Genomic DNA, 26,201 nt, shown 5'->3' on the forward strand with positions numbered 1-26,201 from the left:
GTAGGTTTAAGCTAGACATCAGGAGGCGCGACTTCACGGTCAGGGCGGCTAGGGTCTGGAACCAACTTCCAAGAGAAGTGGTGCAGGCCCCTACCCTGGGGGTGTTTAAGAGGAGGTTAGATGAACACCTTGCCGGGGTCGTTTGACCCCAATACTCTTTCCTGCCATGGCAGGGGGTCGGACTAGATGATCTACTCAGGTCCCTTCCAACCCTAGAAAGTATGAAACTACATTCATTATTAACAACATCCCAGATTAGCATTTACTGAGTAATGCTAAATTCTTAGAAGCTCACGAAATCTCTAGGAACCTGCCTTGTCCTTCCTTGTCTGTCTATGTACTCATGTGGTCCTCCCACCACTGGTATCCAATACCTTGCATACTTTGATATATCTAGCCTCCCTATAGTCAGTGAAGTATGGTGCTGCTATTACTCCCATTTTATAGATTGCAACCAACATCAGGGTTAAGGGAGACTACATAACTGGCCCAAGGTCACATGGGAAGTCTGTAGCAGAGAACGAAATTGAACCAGGCCTCCCAACATTCATGGCAGGGCTCTACCCCATAGTCTGTTCTTCCTCTACCTCCTGTTGTATGATCCAAGCATCTGTGTTAATCGATGCATCCTCGTGAGCCTTCAGGTAGGTCAGTATTACTATCCCTGTCCATCAACGAACAACCAGGAAAACAGCTGAAGAGTTAAGCGTTCAGCTTCCATCTTTGGACCTCCTCTCCAGTGATTCCACCTTAAGGCATTACCAACCATCTCACCTTGAAACCAGCCCAGGCTGTATTTCTTCTCAGATCTTCCAGCTATCTCCTTGCAGTTTTGGAAACCTAATAATTACAGATGATTCATATGAAATCAACGTTTCCCACAAACCAAGTCATCCCATTCACAAACGCATTTGGTGACATGACAAACCATACCAGTTTCATCACCACATGGCCCAGGAGGTTGTCAGCGAGCCACAGAAGAGGAAGCACGGATCTGTAGCCAAACTGGCCCACAATTTTTTGCTTAATTTTCTTTTCCTTTTGTGTTTCAGGGAAGGAGACCCTTTTTTTTTTAAAAGTACCTCTAGCTGACCCATCAGCTTGAAGTGCGAGGAGACTCCTGAGAAAGGTTATCCACGTGATATTTCCATACTATTCCTACAAACCCAAGAGATTCAAACAGTTTAGAGGAATCTCTGATAGCCGCGGCAGGGGTCCAGTCACCTTGACTGCCTACAGCAGGAAGGTTTAAAACTCCAGAGACGAAGGGCTCACCTGTCCTTGAAGGCATATTAAAAGAAGCAGAGGGCCTGCCTGTGCCTCACATGAATAAAGCATGCTGATTTCCGTCGCCCACAGCATCCAATGGAGCAAAGTGTCTAGCACCAACTCTGACCACCTTGCACTCTCCAGCCCAAATGACCTGGCTCCCATTTTCAGCTCAGATGGCACAAGCAACCTTTGGCACAAGCAAGGTTTTGACTCATGCCTTCGGAGCTACAGCAAGACATTTCTGTGACACCACTTGCTGCAGATCAAAAAGTCAAATGGAGTCAGCCCAGCCCAGGAAAAATAATCACACAAGTGCAGGGGGGCTGGACTGGATCATCTGTCAGGCCCCTTCCACTCCCTAGCATCTATGAAATTATGAAACAGCAGACCCTCCAGCACTGACCCCTGGGAGAAGCAGGGACATTGCTTGGTTCCTGCTTCTCCTTGGTACATTTGATCCACAATGCCAAGACAGAGCTTCCTTGTCTAGATATACCATGGTGACCTCTGGATCAAGCCCTAGTGAGTTTATAGGGACCTCTCTCTCTGCAGCACTCTTCAGGCTGTCACAGTGATGGGTCTGGAGCAATTCACTCTAATTCCAGCTCTGTTCCAGTGCTATAGGCAAACGGATCCATGCTCACGCAATTCAGTCCTAATCTACAGCTCTATCATATCCTAATCCTGGTCTCCCACATCCCACCCACGATGCATCCCCCTGGGTGCATCTACACAAGATGCTTACTGTGGAGCTGCCTCATTAGCTCTGCAGTAAAACATCACTGTCTACACAAGCAGTGCTATTAGGCCAGAGTAAACTCATTCACTGTCATAGGATAGTACTGCCCAACACAAGTGCTTTCTATTGCAGACTTACTGACTTCACCGCAGTGCACGTGTAAACAGTGACCAGGACCAGCTGGGGCACGAGGATACTACAAGTGCAGGGCTGCCTATCAGCTAGCCCTGCACTGGAGCAACCTCGTACCCCAGCCAGGTCCTCTGCAGCACGTTGAGGTGGGGTAGAGCAGCTGACCCCCAGGCTCCCTGCCACCCCGGCTCAACATGCTGCAGGCCTGGGCACACGTATAAACACGTGAACGCTGCACTGACATTTACTGTGTCGAATAATTTGATGTGTAGATGTGCCCCTGCCTCTTGTTCCAATCCTGGGCTCCGTTGCACGGAGCACTACCAATGCACCTTGCATTTCTGACTCGCAGGCTTCCTGGCCACTGCCTCTGCACTCCTGGGCTCATGCGCTCACAGTCCTGTTAAGACTCTTCATTCAGTGCCCCCACCCCATTTTATCCAACAGCAAGCCCCACCTGCTGCAGGTTTTGCAACCATCTAAACCTCTCGCTCTCTCCTGAGAAGAGACCAGAAGCCACGCCGGACTAGTCATACATCTATTAATCTATTTGATACACGAACGCCTGCTATGATCCATCCTACTTGTATTTGAATACAGGATCCAAGAGAAAAAAAAAAACCCTCTAGAAGTACAGAGGTGAAGAATTCAACCCCTGCCTCCAAAATTTAAAGCAGCTACAGATGTTTCATATCATGGTCAGAGCTAGGCCCGAGGGTTTTAACCAAGACATCAGGACCCCAAAGTCCGCTCCAGCTGGATGCCAGACAAGACGGACAGACGGACAGATTCTGGTGGAGCCAAAGTCCTGCACAGTTTCAGGTTGAGCAAATACAGATTTCGGACTCAGATCGATCCCCAGAGCCGCACTGACTTGCTTTCCTCTCCCCGTTGCAATGATGGTGGGATGGAGAGGAGAACCAAAAATTACAGAAGATTAGAGGCCATTTTAAATGGCATTGAGGAAAGAGGAAGTTGCAGCTCAGACCAGCGCTTTATCGGACATCTCCAAGTTAATGTATCGGCTCCCGAGGCTGGCACATGCCACATTCCCCACTTAATAGAGGGGGCAGGGTCTGAAGCCTTGTCAGCTGGAACAAGGACGATAAAGCATCAGGTTTCCTAAGCCCTGGGCCCCACCTCTATCAGCAGGAGATCCCTGGATTTTCAGCATATATATACATCTATCTGGCACCCAAGCATCCTTGCAGGGAGCAGCCCCAGGAGCAGGGATCGCTGCTGGTAGAGTAGGTCTTCTGAGCCCCGGCACCGGTCGCCGCATGATGTGGGAACTCCGCTCTGTAGCCTTCACCCGCGCTGTCTTTGCCGAGTTCGTGGCCACCCTACTCTTCATATTCTTCGGCCTGGGCTCTGCCCTCAGCTGGCCCTTGTCTCTCCCAACCGTCCTGCAAATCTCGCTGGCTTTCGGCTTGGCTATCGCCACGCTGGTCCAGGCCCTGGGGCACGTCAGCGGGGCCCACATCAACCCGGCCGTGACGGTTGCTTGCCTCATCGGCTCTCACATCTCCTTCCTCAGGGCTGTCTTCTATGTGGTGGCCCAGATCCTGGGAGGGGTTGCTGGGGCAGCTATCTTGCACGAGATCACCCCTCCAGACATCCGGGGAAACTTGGCCATCAACAAGGTAAGGACCGTGCCATGCCAGCGTGGGACCTTTCAGGGGTACAGGAAGGGGGGATGGTCAGGGTTGGGGGCTTAGGGAAGATGGGAGAGGCAAAGGGAGGACATATATCGCTGCCAGCAGAAAACAGGAGTCCTGGCGGTGGGGATTAGAGCCACCCTGCCCTGCGCTCAAGCTGCAAGACCCCACTCCCATCTAGTAATGGGAACAAAACCCGGGGGTCCCGGCTTGAAGATCTCCTTGCTCAGCCATACTTTCCCCAGTGCTAGGATTAGAAATCAGTCCTGTGCTCCGTTCATACACCATGGGCCAAATCCTACCCCAGCAATTAGGCACCTGAATGCAGTCCTATATTGTACCCGGCTCATATCCCTACAAGAACTTCAAAGCGCCTCGTTTTGTAATGCACCGTCATGTTACATCACAAGCAGCAGCGAGGAACGGGAGGATCCACCCATGTTTCACAAGCCCTGTTTTTCAGCGGCTCGAGCAGGGTGGAATAGGATCACACCGAGGCAGCTAATAGCTGGCATAGGATCTGGCTCCATTTGCTTTCAGGCATGGCAACAGACACCCATAAGCCCTGGCTCCCAGTTCCCCCTTGCTCTGATCACTAGGACACTGCCACCAACCAAGGCCCAGGGAGGTGACAGCTATAAAATGCCACTTTCCGATTGCTAGCAGCACACGTGGCAGTTCCTAGAACGGCCGGCTTAATTTAACCCTGGGAACATCCTGACTTGTCCGGGCTCCCTTCCTCCAGCCTCGGGCATCTCTGCGGGTGCAGCTTGGGTGGGGAAACATGCCTCCCCGCCATGTGATGTCCTGCCAGTGTTTTCAGGCTGCTGGTGCCATGCCAGGCTCCTTGGCACCAGGGCTAGCAGGGCAGGTTTTTTTTGGTTTTGTTTTTAATGCAATCAGTGCTTCTCATCAGATAATCCCCACTTACTTTGTCCTGCTCTAGTTTCTCACAGTACCCAATGGCCATGTCTGCCCTGGCGATGCCGTCGGTTAGCTTCCCTCACATTACTAAGACTGGACTCTGGGTTCAGACATGGTGCAACAACAAAACCACAGGAGTAAATAGGGAGGCGGTCCTGAAAGCTTTGACTTACAGGCATGAAAATCAGGGAACCCAAGGAGTTAGGATGAGGATGTCCCGCTGAACTACCACGAACATGGCAGCCTCCCTCCCCTGCCCCCTCGAGTCCCTTGACTCCAGGTTGTTCAACGCTTGGGAACATGGCTCTAACTTCCAGCCTGATCTCTTTTGCCATCTCCTCCCTTGCTTGCTCCAAGAGCCTTACGGCTAAGGGCAAGCAAAACTTGGGGCATCTGAACCCCAAGCTTGGACCAGCAAGTAGGATGCCTGCCAAAGGTTTTGGAAGCATCTGAAGCCCCAGGTGCGGGTGGAGGATGTTTGCCAGTAGTAGGGACACTTATGGTTCTGGACTCTTGGATCTGGAATTAGTTTTGGCTGATTTGGCCTCAGATACAAATTCAATTTTAAATCTCTTTTGCCATCTCCCTTGTGGAACCTTTTACACAGATACAAAGATGTCCCAGGCCAGATGCCATGAAGCCAGATCCCCCTTTTATATTCAGCACCCCCTATAACCCTCCCTCTGACAGCAAAGGGACTTTAAAGTGAGAGGCAACTACCTTTGCAACCACTTTATGTCCCCTTTAGGTTGCTAGAGTGGTGTAAAGGGGCCGCAGCAGAAGACGCTTGGCCCGCTCGGTTTAGTTTGCATTAGCCGGCTCCGCCGTCTGAGTCAGTGAAACTTTTATACTCTTTCACAGAATTGGCAATGATTGCACAAGGTTCAGGGCAAGTAGAAGCAGACCCTGTATCTTTGCAGAGATCTAGCTAGTTGAATTGAATCCAGGTCACTAATGCTTGAAAGCTTTTAGCATCCCTAAACTGTTTAATTCACAGGAATAGAGCTAACATCCCCTTTTAATTGCTTGTGAGTCCCACATCGGTGCTCACTGGGCTGTGTCTTTAGAAGTCAGCCAGATCAGGATGCTCACGGCTAAGGCTTGTACAGCAGACACAACGGTGAGCTCTGGGAAGCCAGCTCTTCCCAATCTTTGCTGAATCTTTTCACCAATAAACCTACATTCTCAATAAGGGAGTTACCAATATAATTATTTTGGGGGCATTATGCCTCCTGACTAACAGGTGGGAAAAAGTCCATTATAGACCCAGACTCATTTCCATTGGTATTAATCCAGAATTACTGCACTAAAGGACCCGATGATCTGTCAGGTCCCTTCCAGCCCCTAGCAGCTATGAAACTCTGAAAGCCTTGGGATCTCCACAAGCATGGCTGAGATTGGCTTTCATGGCAGATAAAGAGGTGAAGTGGTGGCAAGAACATCTGCATATACCCTCAGTATTCAGAAAGGTACATCTCAGGCTCCAGCAGGGAAAGCAGCACCCAGATAATATTTCGAGCATGCCTCAAAGCACCACTGGCACCACAAATTACTGACTTAACCAGCCGTATCCAGCAGTGCTGCTGGTTCTATGGGGTTAAAAGAGAAAAAAAATCAAACTCTGCAACAGGGATGCTATCTCAAAGCAAGGTCAGATTCAGTTTAAACAGGGAAGCGATTGCAGGAAATCTTTACTGGAAAGCCTCCACTCATGGTACAACGCATGTGTCCGGGTTTTTGAAAGAGTGAATCGGTGATTTTTTTTCCATGACAACAAAATAAAAGTGGGATTTCCAAAGACCTGATTTCTTTTCTTCTCAAACACAAAGGATGCAGATAAATGAATTGTTGATGCTGCTGTAAACAGAATTACACTGGTGTAAAACAGTAGTACAAGGATGACACAAACACTTAAACGGGGTTAACTCTGTCCACTCTGCTGGAGAATGACCTCTGGAAGAATCAGGGGTGCGATACAGCAGTGCATGTTTCATCTGTCCCCATCCATCCTGCTAAAGAGAGCTTTCCCAATTTGTTTCTGACTTCAGCCACATCCATTATTTGCCCAGATCTGCTTTAGACGATGATTCAAACCTTCAGGAAGGATGTGGCCTGAAGGACCTGGTTGGGGTCAGCCAGGAGATGCCTGGGGCCTCACCTGTTCCTGAGATGCTACCTTGCTCTTGTTTCAGCTGTACAACGAGACCACCACAGGACAGGCAGTCACCATGGAGCTCTTCCTCACCTTCCAGCTGGTCCTGTGCATCTTTGCATCCACGGATGACCGCAGAAGTGATAACGTGGGGTCTCCAGCCCTATCCATTGGCCTCTCTGTCGCCCTGGGACATCTCCTGGGAGTATGTGTCACAACCGCGTGGTGTAAAAACTCTTGTATTGTAGATCTGTTAGGCAACTGTATCCAAGACCTGCTGCTCTTTAACTAGACTGGCATCTCTAGAAAGAGAATAGGCCAGTGAAGAGACCTCGCGTTAATGAGGCCTCAGTTGGGCGCCTGGCTCTGGCAGCCTTCTTGTACAACCGTAAAGCCAATGAGAGTCAGGCGGCTAAATACCTTCAAAACTTTGATCCGTAGCATCTCTGTGCTCCACGTGTAGCATGCAGTGGGGAGGGGGTTGCACTGCCCCAGTGTTCATGGTTTAAATCACCCTGCTACCATCCGGACAAAGGGGGCCATCTACATACTGAAGACAGACAGCTCTCCTAGGCAGGGTCAGGGGACACTATACTGTTGCTCTGCAGCTTTTAAGGGTCTCAAAGGACTTTGCAAAGATCAGTGATTCCCCATGGGAGGTGGATTCCTTAGGGCAAGGAGCTGAAGCAAAGGTGGGTAAAGAAAAATCTGCAAAGGAATCGGCCCTTTGTGTTTAGCACTTAGGCTGTGCATTTTGCTGGAACTTATGGGCCCTCGGCACTGCCACTTTTCCAGCTGGAGACGCCGCGACGGGGTAAAGCGGCACCTCCTAGCTCTGAACACCCCCCATTCATCACATGCAACAGCAACAGATTTGTGTGGACGTATTTTGCACCCTCGAGAGCTTTTGCGCGCTGTTCGAATGCAGGGCCACACTCCTGCTCTCGCAGATTCATTAATCAGTCCCTGAGCAAACACTGGCCTGCAACACTCCCTCCCCGCCCCCACAAATAAAGCCTCTCCCAACAGAAGCCAGTCACATCTTTTCCAGCTGCGGGGGTCTTCCTCCGTGATGCAAGATGCATGAATGAAGGCTTCAGGACACGCAGGACTACCGATAGGGATAGAAACCACCGGGCACTCGCTTGCTAAAATAATGCAAGCAAGATGGAGGGTGAATCACTCCACTCCACAAGTGCATCATGCCGATCGCACACACCTATACACCCGATGGACTTCTGCTGCAACGCACGCTAATTAGCAGGTGTTGGAGCAGACTCGATTAATCAGCACCCTTTCTCTGTAAGGGTCACCAGATTAATCGAGCCTGCTGGAACACGCTCATTAGCACGCTCCAGCCCCCTCCGCATCACACGTAGCAGCGCCCCCGCGTTTCAAAAGGCCTTAACTAAAGCTTGTCGAACGAACTTTAGTTAAAGTGCCCCCACCGCCAATGCGAAGCGCAGGGCGCTGCATACACATAGCACTGCGCCTCTGAGAGCCGCGCTAATTAAAGCACTGCCCCCCGCAACACGTGCATAGCTACCCTGGGACATTTCCAACCCTTCTCAATGCCAGAAGGGAATCGCGTTAACAAACAACTCTGTTTCTTCCTAGATCAACTACACAGGCTGCTCCATGAATCCGGCCCGGTCTTTTGCCCCCGCTGTGATAGTGGGAGACTTCACCGACCACTGGGTAAGGATCCAGTTTCCACACCTCTTGGCCATGCCAGAAACGTTCCCTGAGGCTCCCCAGTGATAACACTTCTAGGACCCCAAGAGCTAGCCCGGTTGCCAAACTACAGCAGCTAAGGGAGGTCCTCCTATTATACCAGGCTCGGGTTGCCAATAAAGATGCAGAGCTCAGCAGCCCTTGGTGGGGCAACTGGGGCTCTAACTGCCTATCCAAGCAGGCAGTGTTGCAACAGGAAAAGGGGCGTATGGTTTGCCCCTTTTGGCAAGAGGTGCCAAACCTCTGCAGAGTCTAGCTGGAGTTAATGCCAGACAAACCCCTCCTGATTCCTGGTTGAGTTGGGCTCAGTTCAGTCTTGCACCGGGTCTTTTGGGTGGGTTTGGGGGCACAACCAGACGTTTGCAGGCAATGAACCAAAAGAGCTGAGCTCGATTGTAACCCCCGCCCCACTCCGAGGCCTTACTCTAACCACTCAACACCATGCCCTTCCTGAGCCCTGGAGTCAAACATCCACCCCCACCTTTAACATAACCTCTAGGACCTGGGCTAAGAATAGAACAGCAAGAATCTGATCTCCCAGCCCTGTCCCACAGCTGAACTTCGAGCCATAAGCCACAAATGAGGAATAAACCCCCAGGAAGGCAGATAGCAAATCAGACTCAGCTGCAGGCAGGTTTCATGCCTATTCCAGGCTCCCTTCAATCAGCAGCTGCATTTTTATTCCTCTCTGCATGACTTCAGGTCTTCTGGCTGGGCCCACTGGTCGGGGCAGTGGCTGCCTCCCTAATCTACAACTACCTTCTCTTCCCACACACCAAGACGCTGTCCGAGAGACTCGCCATCTTCAAAGGCTTCGAGCCTGAGGAGGACTGGGAGGAGCGCGAAGCCCACAGGAGACAATCTGTGGAGCTCCACTCCCCTCAAAGCATGCCCAGAGGCATGACAGAGAAGGTCTAGCCATGCCCACGTGGCTCCCTGCTCTACCAGAGCTAGCGGTACCCTCCGACACACGCCTCAGAGACAATAGTGCATTCAGACAAGTGGCAAGTATCCCCTAGGAGTACAGGGGCTGCCATCTGCCCGCATCTCCAGGGGAGATGCCCAGTGAGCCACCCTAGGCTTGCTCCCCTTGCAAGCTGACCCTCTAGCCCGGGGAACTAAACTTGCCCACCCAGCTTTCGATGTGGGGATGAAGGGCCAGGAACAAGTCATCCGTGCCCAAAACAGACGCCAGCTCCTCCCAGGAAACTCTAGTGGCTTCGTGCTTAGCAACAGGACAAAAAACGCCCGGGTCACTTTCCCAGCTCTGCCATCCCTACACTGTGTAGCAAGCGACTTACCTTCTTTGCGCCTCAGTTTCCCTTCCGTTCAGTGAGGACACCACCTCCTAGCCCAGCGCGCTGCATGAATGCTCATTGCAAGTTTTGAACCTGCAAAGACGTCACGCAAGACTTTATTATTGCCGCTTGACGAGGTGGGGAGGTAGCCATGCTTCATTGCTCCCAACCTACCACCTGCCCCTTGCTCGGTGTAACCAGCATGTCTTCCATCACAGGCTCTCTGCATTTCTGTGGCAGCTGAAGCAAAGACAGTGTGAACCGTTCGGTGTCCGGACTTAAAATGCACCGATTCCCAAACTCTTGCCTTTCTGTAGGTTGAACTGCAGACGTCACTGATTTCAAGACAATTTGAACTAATAGAAAAAATAGCCTTTAAATCCCTGATTCTCTCTCTTTTTAATTCCTTGTTCTTCTTTGTTACTTCCCTACAGAAAAATGTAATCCAAGGCCTTCAGAAAACCCAAAGAAACTTTCACAGAATTTATCCCAGAAACAAGACGGGGTAAACAATTACTATTCCTCGTTCTATTTTTCCTTCCGGTACTAAATCTCTTCTGATTTAGACTTATTTATTATCTGTCGTGGCATATTAAGCGAAAATGAAACTAAACAGGGTGATGGAATATGGAGTTTTAAGTCTGAAGATGCGTTGCATTACTTTGCAAGTAAAGCACCTCAATGCTATTTGTACGTGTTTTAAATCGACCTGCATAAATCAAATAAAAATAAATGACAGATTGATTTACAGAGCATTTTTCATCCAAAATTGCTTTGTTGACTGCTTACAGGTGTGACACCTGCTATTCTTAGTCACACTGAACAGCAATTTACTCTGCAATTAGAACTAATAGAAGGAGGATCACAGGGATCATTCAAATGCTCCTGAAAAACAGCCACTTCTGGGGAGGAATAAAATAGCCTGCCTACCAGTAATACCACCTAAGAGATCTAGCTTGTTCAGGACAGTTACTTGGCAGGGGAGGTACCATGAAGTGATTTTTGGCTCAAGTGGTTTTACTGACCTAGCAGGGGAGAGCCCCTTCTTGGCTTTGAATAACTTGGTGCTGTTAGAGGGTGAAGACCTGTCCCTTGCACTGCGGGCAGGCTGACCCCTGCCAGAGTTTACTAAGGCCTCCCAATGGGAGGATCTCGGCTATACAATTTATGAAAATGGGGAATTGCTCTCTGGCTTGCTCCTTTGGCCTCTTGGCCCCAAACTAGGGAGCATCTGAAGTGCAAGCCTGACCTGCTGACAGCTCCACTGTGATAATTTGCACTGCTTGAGACTATGACCCAGTGAGTCATTCCAACTTTATACCACTGCAATTCAGATCAGAGACCTAACCCAGTGTCCCAGATGTCACATGGTCCTGGGAAAACCTTAGGACCAAGACAAAACGGTCTGCCTTTTTGTTCAGATAAATTACGACCCGGCAGGTCAATAGATTGATGGTGCATCAGCCTGGCTCATAACCATCTGTAACACCTTCTACAGATGGTGCCTATATCTATCTGTCTGCACCATGCGTTATTCATTCATTCAACCTTTGTCAAGCACCTCTGTATCAGGTGTGAGCACCAAATCAGAAAGGAAATAGAAACTGCTGTTCAAAAGCCTTTGCTCTCCCTCTCCCTTGCATCTGTGGGTTTTTTCCACTGGGCCCTGCAGCCCAAAGCCTCCAGCCCATTGCTTGTGGGGGTAATCAAAGGCTGAAGAGGCACTTTGTAAAGCAGTTTGAGATCCATTCTGTTGCCACACAAATGCAAGTTGGTTATCATTTGAGAAATGGCCACTCCCAGCCTCTCGGAGATGGCTCCAGGCCGTTATCATGAACCCACCCCGTTACCCTTCAGCAGCAATCAGTACCAGAATACTGCACGTCTTCAGTATCGCAGGAGATTTCACAGCGCTGGCTATTCCTCTTCCTGAACTCCTGTCCAGATCACTTTGGCTGTTACCCACCGATCACGGGTTTGAGCCCAGGGCAACCTCAGGTGGGACCCTAATATGCCTGTCATGGCCATGGTGCCGGTCAGGTCTCCTTCTCCAAATAGCACAGTCTGCAGAAGCTGTCTCACCCCCCAGGCACACAGCCGCTCTTTTGCTTCTTTCTAGCCTACAGACAAGTTGCTGTTACTCAGTCGTGATGATGGTTTTGGCCCAGGTGGGTTTATTGACTTGGCAGGGGGGTTCCCATCTTCTCAGCCTTGAAGGACTTGGTGCTGTTAGAGGGTGAAGGCCTGTCCCTTGCACTGCGGGCAGGCTGGCCCCTGCCAGAGTCTACTAAAGCCTCCCTCTAACTTGCTCCTTCAGCCTTTTGGCTCACAGCAAGCGAGACTAGCGGTCATCTGAACTCCAAGACCTCCAGGCTTGGTGTTTGCATGAAGGAAGCTGCCATGGCTTTGGCAGTATCTGAAGCCTCAGACAGATGAGTCTGGGAGGAAGGAGACTTGCCGGTGGTAGCGCCACGCAGACTTGAACGACTGAGAATTTGAAACGGATTTGGCCTGAGACACAAAATGTAAAAGTATGATTATTAATACTATTATTAACAACAACAACAATAAAAATGTCATCAAGGCCTTCTGATGTTGGAGTGCCATGCTTGTCACAGCATGGTAGTGGATGTCTGCACTACTGTCATTTTTCACACTATTTGGGGCTTTTCCTAACAGCCCAGCTTATTTCCATTACTAGGGGAGAATCTCTGCTCTCGTTTAAAACCAATAAAAGGATTTTTCTAGCCTCTAAGGTTGAAGAAAATGCTTGCAAACATGAACTATAGCAGCCAGGACATAAAAAGGCCAATAAAAAAAATGCAAGCACTGTTATTTTTTTAGTCAGTCACATGGTTTTATGGGAGACATGACCTGTGATGTCTGAATACCTGGACTGGCAATATGCATTTCCAAATCAGTATGTGTGCAACTGAGAAAAGACAGTAAAATCCCTTGTGTAGGTTGCAGACAGAAGAACTCAGGTTGCAGGCCAGATGAATTTGGAAAGGATACTGGGAAATCGGTCTGTGTGCACAAGCTATCTGCGGTTGCAATGCCTCTGTAAACAGTTGTGTTAACAGAGAGGTAATTCAGTTTAACAAGCATTCTCGGACTACTAGCCCTTCACCGCCAGAGACGTCAGTGTAAGACCAGCGTTTCTCAACCAGTGGGTCATGGCCACGAGGAGATCACAACAGACAAGCTAAAACTGTGCTACAAAAACAAAAGTGTTGCATGTTAAAGCAAAGAAATGCTCAGTCTCCAACTTTCCACTCACCCTTACTCTTCAAAGCAGGTATTTGCTGGTGACCTATCAAAACACGTGCCCCAATAAATTCTATAGGCTTTTTGCTCCTAGCTGGGATACCCTGTTGACTCTTACTTTTATAGTGAAAACAAAAGGGCTGCTAATGTACGACCTGAAAACCAGAAAAACATTATACTCCACAATTCAAGAGCATCTCTTGTGCCTAAATGCTTTAAGGATCCAGGCCTACAGGATCTGAGCAGAGATGTAGTTAGTCACTCTCTAGTCGAGGAGAAAGCAGGGTGGATTTGTACCTTACAAGTTAACCAAAGTGTATGTGCATATATGTGCACACATGCACATGTGTGTCTATATATTATATATATGTGTGTATGTGTGTGTGTATGTATGTATATCTATATATGTCTATATATGTGTGTGCACGTGCATATATGCACATACATCTATATACACACACACATACATGTATATATACATACATATGACACATACACACGTACACACATGCATATATATACACACACATACATACTTATACACACACATAAATACACACACACATATACACACACGCATATATATACATACACGCACACATAAATACACACACACACATATAAATACACACACACATATGGATGGATGTATGGATGGATGGATATTATATATATCATACACACACAATAAATGTTCTTCATCAGATGCTGTGAAAGTCCTTCACAGATCTACCCTGCCACTTACATTTTCTACCTCCCCTGAGCACAAGCACAAATTCCCTGAGAGGCAGTACTGTTACCCCTCCTATACTGATGGAAAAACTGGAGCACAGAAATGCACCCACTGTGTTAGCTTCAGAAACTATGCACCCCAGCTTCTGAAGTGCTAGCCTACCATCCCTAAATAGCAGCCCTGCTCTCCCAGACAACAGAGCCAGCATGGCCTCGTGAGTGCAAGCCTGTTGTGCAAGGTGCCAACATGGAATCTGCTGCTTTTGCAAGATCCAGCAGGAAGATAAGAGCGGCTGCTGAGAACTTCTTTTCTACCCAGAGACAGGATCACAACAAGTCCTTGCTCCCAGGTCATTTCCATCCGCAGCCAGCACCCTGCCCTTACAACCCACAGGGCCTACCAGCATCTGTTCCACACCTCTCTTGCCCCATCCTTTGTAAGCAGACGGCATTGCTGGTCGGTATCAAAGGCCAGCTTTGCGTGCTGCCTTTGTGCCCGCTGGCTGAATTTCCTGTCCAACAGGGGCATCCGGGGATTTTCACACAGAACTGGAATTTCTGGGAACCTGAGCAGAGTGCAGAAAATAATACCGCTGTGCAGAGATTGCTAAGCTCAGTGTTAAACAGACTGTCTTGGAGAGAACAATAAACTATTTAATTATGCCGTGCTCTGGTACAGCAAGGAATAGATGCATACACATACATACCCTTGCGTGCACATGCGTGCACGCACGCGCGCACACACACACTGTAGTACTCCAACCCACATATTGCTTCCCTAACACAGCAATCAGCACACCTCGCCTGTAGCCTCAAAGGATCACTATCATTCACATCTAACCTTAAGGCATAAAGTTTCTCAGTCCATCTTTTTGGGGGCCCCAGGGACCCAGGTGCAAACCTGTGTGAGCAACAGATTTTTTTTTTTTTTTTTTTGGTTCAGGGGCTAGGCCAAAAAAACCTTGGAAAAGAAAATAATTTTAGGTCAATTCAGAATAAAAATGGAAAAAAAAAATCCCTCTGCTTATTTTACTAAACACCATACATATACTGCATTTTGGATCAAATGAGGGAATGAGACAGAAGCCCACAAGGCAACCCCAGTCCAGCTCTTTCTCGTGCTTTAATTCAGTGGTGCTTAACCTCTGGCCCGGGGGCCAAATCTGCTGCAGAGTCATTTGGCCCACAGCACTCCCCAGAGATCTGGAAATATGGCAGCAGAAGAGCAGTGGGAACATTATTTGCTGCAAGTCCCAGTGCTGTCACTGCCCCCTCCAAGTTTCTGATCCATGGGGAGCCCCATAGACCCCTGCACCGGATCACACCAGCGCATGGAGCTGGGGCACAACCAAATCCAGCCAGATCCAGTGCATGGTGTCAGGCCGGAGCACAGGGTGACTGCAGAACACCAAGCCGGTGCACCAGATGACACCTGCTGACCTACCCTGCACTGGATCAGGCCCACAAACCAGCCCCACGCTACTCAGCCACTTGTGGGGCCAGATAGGTCAAAAACACTGCTGTGCTAATTTGTTCTTTGCTTCCCAGGGCAGAGCAACAGGTGCCTGACTGAGACCAGGGACTATGCGGTTGTCTGCCTGTGTGAACCTGAGATTCCCCTGCCAGGGAAGCAAAGCCACCGGGCCAGATTCTGGTGCAAAGGAGGGTTGACATGGCATCGTGCCCACTGTGCACTCACTTTGCGCTTACATTCACATGGAAATGAAGGAAGGGGGCCCCCCTGCCTTCCAAATGTCTCTCCTTTTCCTGGATCCGCTTTTTTCTTAGCTGGGCCCTGCAACAATCATGGGAGAGTTTAAATGTCAATGGGTCAGACAGGGCCGGGGATGGGGCATTTCAGCAGAAGCACTGGCTCCCCAGGGAAAATCTGTTCCTTGGTGGCTCCTTCCCAAGGCCAGTTCCCATTGTTTAGCAGCTGCAAAAAAAAAAGCAGGGTACTTAACCTGTGCTTGGACAATACCTGAGGGGCATTTTGCAAATGCAATGAAGCAAATGCCCTTAAAGAGGTGACAGGGTGAAGGTTAGAAGTCAGGTGTCCTGGCTTCTAACCCCAGCTCTACCCCTGGCCACAGTGTGACTTCATGCCCCCACCATGCATCTGTCCCACTGGGATAATAACATGGAGCTATTTCATAAGGGGCTCGGGATGCTTCAGGAATGATTAGGAGCACAGGAACTTCCACGCTGGATCAGCCTTGAAGCACGCACATTCCCACAGCGCCCAGCAACTTGCACGCACAGTCACGCAGCGCCCAGCAACTTGCACGCACGGTCATGCGGCACCCAGCAACTTGCAGAGACATCACTAATAAAAAGAGGAGACCCAGTGTTACTGAAGGAATATTAACATTTAATATTTACATAGCAGCTTTGCTGTTTCAGAGCCAGGCAGGGGTTCATAAAACCATAAGGTGTGGCTTCCCAACCCCATATAACTGATCTTCCCCTGGGAGCTACTACTGCCATCCGTCCCCTACTGCTAAATTCCCAAGACCCATGTGGAAGATTGGAGCTGGGCCACATCCTCTCCACCCACACAGCTAAATCAGAGCTGGACCATACCCCTTTTCCCCATGGGGCTGGATAGGGTCCAAAACACCCTCCTGCTCCCCTGGAACAGCCCCTTCCCCATGAAGCCAGGCCATGCACCCTCCACCCCTGCAAGGCCAGGTTGGGCTGGGGCAACCCACTTCCACCGCCAGATCAGGGCTGTGCTACCCCTGCCCCGCTCAACGTGGCTGGATGGGGTGCCAGCTTGGGACCACCCGTTGGATCCAGCCTGCAGAGGGACCAGGCACCACCCCTCCGGCCCACCAGGCAAAAAGTTTGGGCACCACTGAACTAGAGCGTGTCTTTAAGAAAATCATCCAATCTTGCCAGTGATGGAGAACCTATCATAGTGCTCGCTAATCCGTTCCCCCTGCTTAATCACCTTCGCTCTGAGAAAGCTGTTCCTTGTCCTCGACTAAATGTGTCCAGCTTCAGTTATAGTTTCATAGTTATTAGCGTTGGGAGAGACCTATTAGATCATAGAGTCTGATCCCTGCCCTGGGCAGGAAAGAGCGCTGGGGTCAGACGACCCCAGCCAGGTGCCTGTCCAATCTCCTCTTGAATATTTCCAAGGAAGGGGACAGCGCCACCTCCCTTGGAAGCCTACTGCATATTTTGGCGACCCTCACTGCAAAGAACTTTTTCCTGATGTCCAGCTTGAATTTACTCTCTTTTAATTCGTGTCCATTGTTTCTAGTTACCCCGACTGTCGCCCTGGTAAACATCGTATCTCCCACTTCCCACTGACCCCCCCGATGAGTTCGTAGACAGCCACAAGATCACCTCTCAGCCTCCTCTTGTGGAGGCTGAAGAGGTTCAGGTCTCCCAATCGGTCCACATAGGGTTTTTCCTGTTGGCCTTTAACCAGACGATGGCCCTCCTCTGAACCCTCTCCAGGTTATCCACGTCCCTCCTGGAGTGTGGCGACCAAAACTGGACACAGTACTCCAGCTGCGGCCTGACCAGTGCTGTGTAGAGGGGTAGTATCAGCTCCCTGGACCTGTTTGTGATGCAACTACTTATGCAAGAAAGAGTGCGGTTAGCTTTACTTATTACCTCCTCGCATTGGTGATTCACGTCTCAGTGGGAGAAGGGGACCTGGATGTCAGTGCTGTGTGCTGGTTGTGTAATGCTGGAGAAGCCTTCCAGTGTTCACACCCATCAGGCAGACAGAGAAAGCAGCTCTGATTCAGCTTTCCGTAGCTTGCTTGTCTCTGAGCAGGAGCGTGAAGGGAGAAGGATGAACGACTCCCATTCCTCCCCAGTGCAGCCTTGGAGTTTTCCTTGTTCATGTCACCTCGATTCCCCACCTTCACATTCAGGCTCAATGGAAGATTGTTACAGAGCAGTCGAGTTTGAGCATGACAACACCAATCCTAGAATTATATTGCTAGTAGCCTCCAAAAGGGACGCTATGAGGCTGTCCTTAATAGTAAGAATGCCTTTTATTCCTGTCCTGCCCAGGCAGAAGGCAGGGCACGGTGGTCACTGAGCCTGGAGTAGGGTCAGCCTACGTGTCAATCATTTGCCTGCTGGGAAATTGCAGCCACTTCTGGGGCAGAACACAACCGTGACTAGCAACACCACATATGAGTTCCTGGGGAAGGAATCAGGTTTATGGCATCCAGCTGAAACTACAAGTAGGAATTAAGGGAAGTGGAAAGCAATTAACTCACATTGGAAGCTGGCCAGGGTATACTGAAAAACTAGCTTGCGAAACTTGCACCAAAATATGCCAGCAGGGCCAGGTGTGAGAGGTGTTTCTAGATTACAGACACTATTTTCCTTTTGTAATTGTCTCCTGATCAGGTGAACTGGAGAAATGTGGGTCTCATGCGCTGGACTAGAAGAAATCCTCTGTCACTTATAATTTTAGGCCGTGCACTTGGACCTTCTGGGCAGCAGAAGCAGCACGCAGCTCCGGACAGACGGCGCTTCCTCTTGCAGTAAAGGAGAATCGCCCAAGTTTTTGCAATATGGAGCACTGGATATGTGCACTTCTGATTCCACCCAGTAGAGAGGGACATGCACACTGGGCAGATCATTAAAATGCCTTTGAGTTTATAACATCTTTAATCCCGAAGGGATTTTTAATGGCTTTGTCTGGTAAGAATGGCTCACCCAAGCTGCAATGCAGCCTCCTTGAAAGTGGAGCATGGCAAGTCCTGGCAATGCAAGGTTTTCACCAGGGAAGTTTAAATGGCAGGGAAGGTTTTGGGGGAGGCTGAATATCATTAGCCAAGTTAGGATTTAGCCAGAAATGGGGGGCAGGCAGCCCAGTCCTTGCAAAGTCATGAGATTTTAACAATTAGGAGGCGCATCAGAAGCTTAGCTGCGAGCGTTATTCTTCCCGGAGAGCTCGGGAATGAAGGAGCAGCCCTGGCACGGCTGCCCCACAGTGCACAGTTCTGAATCCCATGGTCTTTTAAAGCCAGATTTTTTTGTCTTTGTATGGGCAAATTTGGGGTCGGGCAACAGGACAGCAAGGCCGTGGAAATCAGGAACGAACCCATTCAGAGTCAAGTACTTTACACGGACACCTCAGAGCTTCCAGTCTGGCAAAGCAACTGGTAAAATGAAAGAACTAAAAGCTGCAAGATAAAATGCACCCCTCCAAGTTAAAAGCAGCGAGAGCTCCAGCCCTGTCCAGCAGCCAAACCGCGGTGCTCATAAAATTTGTATGCAAAGGTAACGTACTTATAAAACCAGGCTCTGAAAAGAGCACTGAAACAAAGAGATGCAGGGAAACCCGTTCCTAAAAGAGCCTGAAGCTTCATTTCCAAGGAATCGACCTGAGAGCCTAAACCAGGGGTTATGCAGATTCCCCAGCTCCAGCAGCTCCCACTGTAATACCGGTGGCCTGAATTCAGCACCCGATATGCTGCACTCTCCAGGGTACCACAGCTGTTAACCAGGTGCAACCGTGGCACTCCACGAACAACCTGCCTATAATAAGCACCTGACCCCTGATACATTAGCACAAAGCAGGGAGGTCTGTACCGATCTTAAAAGTTACCCCAGATTTCCCCTGGCGACCACAGAAAAGGACATTGTCACCTTAAGTCTAAAGCAGAGAAAACAGATCCACGCTGCAAAACAAAGCACGCTACAGCACCTTGCAAAAACTGTTAAACAGAAGTGAAGGCAAAGCAAGGCTCCGGGTATCATTATGCAACCTGTTATCTAACGACCACAGGGACATTCAATAGGGGCCATTGTTGGCAAGAAGAAAAGAGAAAAAAACGCTACCGATGCCTGAGTCACTCTCTCGCTAAGAGGCGCTGAAGTTATTTTCAGCTCAAAACTTTTCCAGCCGCACATGAGAATTTGGGAGGACTGGCCAGTGCCTGGCTCCGCCCACCAGGATGGTTAGACAGCTCCCTGCAGCTCTTGTGGATGTATATATACAGGTTTGGTCCAGCACCCGGCTACAGAGAGCAGAGCCCTGAGAGCCAGAAGAAAGCTGCACCTTCCTTCTCTCCATCATCCCACTTCTGCTTCCACCATGAGGAAGGAAGTCCTCACCCTGGCTTTTGCTCGCGCCGTCTTCGTTGAGTTCCTCGCAACGCTCATCTTTGTCTTCATCGGCCTCGGCTCAGCCCTGAAATGGCCCTCAGCCCTTCCCAGCATCCTGCAGATCTCGCTGGCTTTTGGGCTGGGCATCGCCACCCTGGTGCAGGCGTTTGGCCACATCAGCGGCGCCCACATCAACCCAGCAGTGACTATCGCCTTCTTTGTGGGCAACCAAATCTCCTTCTTCCGGATGCTGTTCTACGTGGTTGCCCAACTAGTTGGCGCCATCACAGGGGCGGGCATCCTCTACGGAGTGACCCCAGCCAATACCCATGGAAATCTAGCTATTAACGCGGTAAGTGCCCTCCTACCTTGCGATGATTCATGGTGCTGGTGGCCTCGGCTGCCTTGTGTGCAGGTTGCCACCCTCATGTGAGGATGGGAACCCCCCAGCGCAAGCTGAGACTGGAGGTGGATGATCTCTGGCTGAAGCACCTGGGCACTGGCACCCCTTTGCGCTGAGGGAGAGGGCTGGGAGCAAGAGGTAGGCAGCCTTGGCATAGCCAACCTGCGGATTGACACGACAGGTTGATTATGCCGCATAATTAGCAGGGTGGTTTTTTCTGTGTTTTTAATAAGTGCTTCTCCTATCCTGAGGGCGTGCATGAGTCACCTGCACCAGAGATGCGTTGCAGTCACCTGCAGCCTCCTGCCGAGTAGGGTAGGGGAAGGGACTGGGCAAGGACTGGAGGGGACCTCAGGTAGACCACCATGGGCCCACATGAGGTGAGAGGCGAAAGGCTGAAGGACCTCCCGAGACAAGAATGGAAGGAGGTTACAAGCCTGCTCAGACCAGCGTGACAAAGGCAGCAAGGAGACCTTTTGGGTCAGGGCATTAGGAGCCATCATAGCCAAGGATGATGAGAGGCTGGGGATCCTCTTCAGTCTAGTACAGGAGAGAAGACTGAGGTTGGAAGCCCCTTTGGCTAATATATAGGGTAGGTTTAGCTTGCATGGAGGTGCTTGGAGATCATTTCCTGCAGTATGGAGAGGCCACCCCATGGAGCAGTATAAGGAACTAGACCAGCATAGGTAGGAGCTTGCAAGACTAGTATGAGGCATTTTGTTGCCTCCCAGCACCCAAAATCAGCCCTGAGCAAAGCTGGGATGCGTGCGCCGGCACCGCAGCCCCCAAGAGACCCTCTTCCCACTGCACCTGAGCTTCGTCCCTGCCCCGGGGGCCAGAGCCTTCTGGCGCTTGGCTCATTAGAGACAGCAGCAGCTGCACTGACCTGGTGATGGAGAGCCATGGGATCTCCAGCTCCCCTGCAGTTTTCTCCCCACAGATTGCCCATATCCTCCCTGCAGAGCTGACAGGTGCGGGCAGTTTGGGTGCATTAGCTATCAAAGAGAAAAGGGCTTTGCAAATGCCAGAGAGAGAGAGAGGCAGGCCGACAGAGGGGACTTCCCAATTAGGCAGACAGAAGACAGCTAATAATCCTATCCTCTCTCAGCCTTCGCTTTTCTAAGCTAAACAAGCCAAGCTCCTATCATGTCCCAGTGGAAAGCAGGCTCCAGAGGGAATCAGATTCCTCCCTCCTCCTCCTCCCCACCTGGCCTACAGGGGCAGAAAAAAATCTCAGGGGGTCCATCTTGTTTGCAACTCACTGGTTGCTTCTCTGGTCATAAAACCCATCCTCGCCATTAAAATCTGCAGGACCTGTCCTGCTTCTCCAGGGTGACAGCCACATGGCCCACTTCAGCTCTCCGTCACACCACGTCTCACCCCCCTTGAGTCCATTCCTTCAGAAATCACCCATGCCCTGGGCCTGTTCACTCTCAGGCTACCAAAACCAGTGGTCCCCTTCTGGAAAAGGCCCAGCACCGTCTTTTCAATGAGACCATGAATCACGTCTTCTCCTTGAGGGTGGTACAATTCTGGGCTTCCATCCAGCCTGGAGTTATGTCAAGTTGGCAAGTTCCTGCCTCCAGGGCCATGTCCATCAGGATTAGGATGTGCAATCCCAGATCCTTTCCAGCAATGCCAGCAGAAATAGATGCAGTTCTACCAGCAAAATGTGCTTTTACTGGTATGGTTTGTTCTTCTCGGGGACAAGAGAAGGAAGGGAGCTGGACCTCAGGGTGGTTTTACCGATGGAGCTGCAGCTGTGCCTTGTCCATAGGACAGAGCTCCCGATTCAGGAATGGCCCCATGCTAAGCAGCCTTTGGAGGGCTCTTCTATCTGGCTCAGCCCAGCAGCCAATTAACTGTCATTCTTCCTTGTTTGCAGCTCAACAACAACATAACTCCCGGCCAGGCACTGGTAGTAGAGATCCTTCTCACCTTCCAGCTGGCCATGTGCATCTTCGCCTCTACTGACAACCGTCGGACCGACAACCTGGGCTCTCCCGCACTGTCCATTGGCCTCTCTGTCTGCTTGGGCCACTTGATAGGGGTGAGTGTCTGCACACGGGGCCTCCTGAGGGTATGGGGCACCAGACCTGGCTAGGAGGGACGTTCCCAGTTGCCTTTCCCTGTAAACAGCACTGCAGTGAGGGGGGCAGGAGGACTGGCTCTTGGAGGGGGCTTCCAGCTACTCTAAAGCCAGTTTTTCCCAGCAGCAGGGAGATAAGCAGGACACCACGTACAGGCAGAGGGGAACGATGGCAGCTCCCATCCCAGCCTCTTCCAGCAAGACTCTTTGCTGCGCTGGCCTTGGGAAACTTGTAGCTACCCCAGCTCTAGCCCTTCCCAAAAGGAGGCACTGTAGAGAGGGGGGAAGAAGAGGAGCTCCCAGCCTCACCACTGGCACCCAACTGGAGGTCCCGATCTGGCACCCAAGGCAGGCATCCAGCCATGTGGAGGGGGGCAGGGGCAGCCCAGCCCTGATCCAGCTGTGCGGTGGAAGTGGGGTTGGCCCGGCAGGGGTGGAGGGGGCACGGCCTGGCTTGCCCACCACTCCTAGGAAAGGGGCCGTAGTAGGAACAGTGTAAGAAAGCCAGGTGGGACAGTCCTGGGATGGGGAAAGACCTGTTACTCCTTTTGCATAGGGCAGAAAGACCAGAATGAACCTTAATTCCCCCTGTCCCTTCTGCCCCTGACAGATCTACTTCACTGGCTGCTCCATGAATCCTGCGCGATCTTTTGCTCCATCTGTCATCATGAGACGGTTCAGCAGCGCCCACTGGGTAAGGACCGGCCTCCTGGCTCCCGTCACAGCCGGGGCTGGTAGTCGCAGGGGAGAAGGGAAGGCTGGGCAACCTGCTGGCTCGCCAGCATGGGTCTTCATTCGGAGAGCAACTCTGCTCCATGCAGGGCTTATTTCTCCAGGGGAAAGGTGGTATTTGAAGTAGACAAGCGACGTAGGGTGGGGCGGGAGCTGGAAGGTTTGGCTTCGCAGAGAAGGTAGGTTTAGATCAGGGGCGGGCAAAATGCGGCCCGGAGGCCAGATGCGGCCTGCCAGGCCATTCCATCTGGCCTGAAAAAATGTAGAAAATGAATATTTATCGGCCCTGGGCTGCCTGTCACGCAGCCCTCGATGGCGTGCTGAAACTCAGTCAGCAGCCCTCTGCCCAAAATAATTGCCCGTCCCTGGTTTAGATTAACAAAACAGAAGCCGGTCATGGGGCAGGATGAGTGGGTTTTGACCGGCACTAAGAAAGGGCTTGGGTACCTCCATGTTCCCTCTGCCCTGCTCCTCCTCCTGGATGTGTGAGTGTGTATGTGTGCATGTGAATGTGTATGTGTGTACAGGGGTGACCCTCAAGAAATGTCAGGTTCATAAAAAAAAAAAATGAAAACCAAAGTTTCATTGAACCTGCCAGGCCTTCAACCACAGTACCAGCCTTTCCCAACCTTAACTTATAGCTTTGTTCCAGAAAAGGCTACTGCTCAGCAGTTATTATGAGCCACTCTGAGCCTTTCTGGATAGATCGGGATATACATCTAAATAATAATGACTAGACACCTGATCTTTGTTGCGCTGGATGCTATGCAAACATAGGAGAAAACCCTTTGGGTTTTGCACCCCCAGGCGCCTGGTGCAGTGGATTAGGTGGAGGAGGTAGGTGCAGTCTTGCTACGAGAGCTAAGGAGAGCTCTGCTTCTTTAGCCTAGAAGGGCAAAAAGCGACGACGCATTCCCTGTGCCAATGCCACAAGAAGGGGAACAGTGTCAGTGCAAGAACATGCAGGCACACGCCAGCCATAAATAACAACAGGGAGGAAACGGGATAAAAGTTTCCTCACCATCAGAGGGGCGAGGTCCTGGAACATATTTCCAAGAGTAGGGCAGGCGTGGTAAAAGCAGGCAAGCAAACGTTTTTCAAGGTAGGCCTTGATGTGGTTGCCGGGGGGCAGCAAGAGCCTGAGCGTGCTCCCCTGGCATATCTGTATTCTAGCGCTAGGTCCTCCTTCCTCTTGAGCTGATGGTGGCACCCCTCTGAAATCCCTTTCCTGCTTCCAGGTCTTCTGGGTAGGACCCATCCTTGGAGCAGTCCTGGCTGCGCTGCTGTATTTCTACATTCTGGTTCCCTACTGCATGAACATGCCTGACCGGATAGCCATCGTGAAAGGCACCTACGAGTCCGAGGAGGAGTGGGAAGAGCAGAGGGAAGAGAGGAAGAAGTCCATGGAGCTCACCTCCCCGTAAGTGCAAGCGCTGGAGAGAAGCGGAGGAGGAAGGAGGACAATGAACAATCCCAGAACCATAGGCTAAATACAAGGCCTCACACCTCAAAACCATTTTTATCCAAGAAAGAAAGGGGCACCAATCTGCATATATAACCTGCCCATGTGATTACGAGTGCAAGTCCTGCACATATTCCTAGCCTAACTATAGACGGCTACACCCAGCAGGATGGTCTGCTACTGGCAGGACTTCTGCCGTTCCACGCAGCTATATTCTTGACCTTGTAGACGAGAGGTCTTTATTTCTCTCCCACTCCAGACTGAAGGAGCCATTATACAGGCCTGAGACCACATCCTTCCTGCAGCCAGAGCTCCTGCCAATGTCTAGTGGGAGAAAGGGACTGGACACTGCATGAGTACAGAGAAGGGAGTCTGCTTCTGCCTTCCTCTGATGGACCTGATAGCCAAAGTCTCATTTTCTTTTTCCCCTTAGGAATAGTTGCTTTTTCCCCTGCGTTAGCAGGTATGGGTGACTCCTGTTCATTGGCTGCAGCAGGAGAACATCTTTTTGGCCTTTCTATTTGGATCTCTGTAACATATGCCATTATTTATTGTAAATAAAAGAAAAAGTAAGAGATTTAATTTAATTTAAAAAAGCCAAAAGAGGCAGCGTGGCTGAGGTCTGTGGGTCACAAAGGGTTAACCTTGCAAGCAAAGCAGCCGTGCAAGCAAAGCGGCCTTAAGAGAGAGAAAAAAATGCTTAGTGCTGCAGATACCTAAATGAAGCAACCCCCTGGTATGAATAATGACCTCCATTTTTGCAGAGGGGGGAAACTGAGGCATGGAAAAAGGCATTAACTGGGTGTGCTTTCCAAGTTCGATCCTGGTTGGATACCCCAGAACCAGCAGCACTGCTTGTCTGTGGTAGCAGAGCAAGTCATGATAGAGGGGACTGGATTTCGGGGTCCCCAGTGGCAGGCTCGGCCTGGGAAGGGCTGGATCTGGTGTCCCGCCTGTTCAGCACACGACATAATTTCCACGCTGGAGCAGAGGTCACAGCCAGAGCTGGGTGATATTTTGTGCCTATACTTTGGCCCTGGTTCCAGGCAGGGACATGCAACACTAGGTAAGCTTCCTTCGCGTGTTTTGCTGGGTTGGCTTAGCCCTGAATCTGCTCTACCAGTTCTCCCACGCAGCTCGGCGCTGACCCGCGATGCTTCCCACCCCCGTGCAACAACTGCTGCGCTGGGCGCACATGCTCCCGGTGCAGCCCAGCACACACCTTCGTTCTGACCTCCCGCCACACACCTGTTCTTCCAGTTCTGCCGCTCACCTCTGCCACCGAGCCTGGGTCCTGTCCAGCACTGCCTGTGCACTCCTGATCCTGGATATCCCACCGCCACCCACACAGCTCTGCCAGTACCCCCCAGTCCTGACCCATAACCCCCACAACCCAGCTCACACAGCCATAGGCTCCCCCACCCTAGCCATACCCATTGCTTTTTATTTATCGATTGATTTTTAATTTTGTCTCTGCCGAATCGGCTCCAAATTCTCTCAGCTGAGCAGAGCTCAGTTGT

General features: G+C 50.7%; 2 protein-coding genes and 1 long non-coding RNA gene across 3 annotated transcripts; 2 read left to right on the forward strand and 1 right to left on the reverse strand.

Moving 5' to 3' along the window:
• Nucleotides 1–3,192: 3,192 nt before the first annotated feature.
• Nucleotides 3,193–21,278, reverse strand: LOC109324477. Its single transcript, XR_002104938.1, has 3 exons — nt 21,267–21,278; nt 18,601–18,605; nt 3,193–3,382 (listed from the first exon to the last, which is right to left on the reverse strand). It is a non-coding gene; the product is annotated as an uncharacterized LOC109324477 (long non-coding RNA).
• Nucleotides 3,379–10,596, forward strand: LOC109324475 (aquaporin-2-like). Its single transcript, XM_019556479.1, has 4 exons — nt 3,379–3,786; nt 6,918–7,082; nt 8,495–8,575; nt 9,314–10,596. The coding sequence occupies exons 1-4, from the start codon at nt 3,424–3,426 to the stop codon at nt 9,527–9,529; spliced, it is 825 nt and encodes a 274-aa protein (XP_019412024.1). The 5' UTR covers nt 3,379–3,423; the 3' UTR covers nt 9,530–10,596.
• Nucleotides 19,930–25,061, forward strand: LOC109324476 (aquaporin-5-like). The gene is made up of 4 exons (XM_019556480.1): nt 19,930–20,347; nt 22,284–22,448; nt 23,098–23,181; nt 24,458–25,061. The coding sequence occupies exons 1-4, from the start codon at nt 19,985–19,987 to the stop codon at nt 24,641–24,643; spliced, it is 798 nt and encodes a 265-aa protein (XP_019412025.1). The 5' UTR covers nt 19,930–19,984; the 3' UTR covers nt 24,644–25,061.
• The last annotated feature ends 1,140 nt before the right edge of the window (nt 25,062–26,201 follow it).

The sequence above is a fragment of the Crocodylus porosus genome, unplaced genomic scaffold (genome assembly GCF_001723895.1).
Source record: "Crocodylus porosus isolate Cpor-Errol unplaced genomic scaffold, CroPor_comp1, whole genome shotgun sequence".
Lineage (NCBI taxonomy): Eukaryota > Metazoa > Chordata > Crocodylia > Crocodylidae > Crocodylus > Crocodylus porosus.

Coding starts and splice junctions, on each gene's coding strand:
- LOC109324475 (XM_019556479.1), top strand. CDS start 3,424: ATGATGTGGGAACTCCGCTCTGTAGCCTTCACCCGCGCTGTCTTTGCC. Junction 3,787..6,917: donor GAAACTTGGCCATCAACAAG/GTAAGGACCGTG, acceptor CTCTTGTTTCAG/CTGTACAACGAGACCACCAC. Junction 7,083..8,494: donor CCCTGGGACATCTCCTGGGA/GTATGTGTCACA, acceptor GTTTCTTCCTAG/ATCAACTACACAGGCTGCTC.
- LOC109324476 (XM_019556480.1), top strand. CDS start 19,985: ATGAGGAAGGAAGTCCTCACCCTGGCTTTTGCTCGCGCCGTCTTCGTT. Junction 22,449..23,097: donor GCTTGGGCCACTTGATAGGG/GTGAGTGTCTGC, acceptor TGCCCCTGACAG/ATCTACTTCACTGGCTGCTC. Junction 23,182..24,457: donor GGTTCAGCAGCGCCCACTGG/GTAAGGACCGGC, acceptor TCCTGCTTCCAG/GTCTTCTGGGTAGGACCCAT.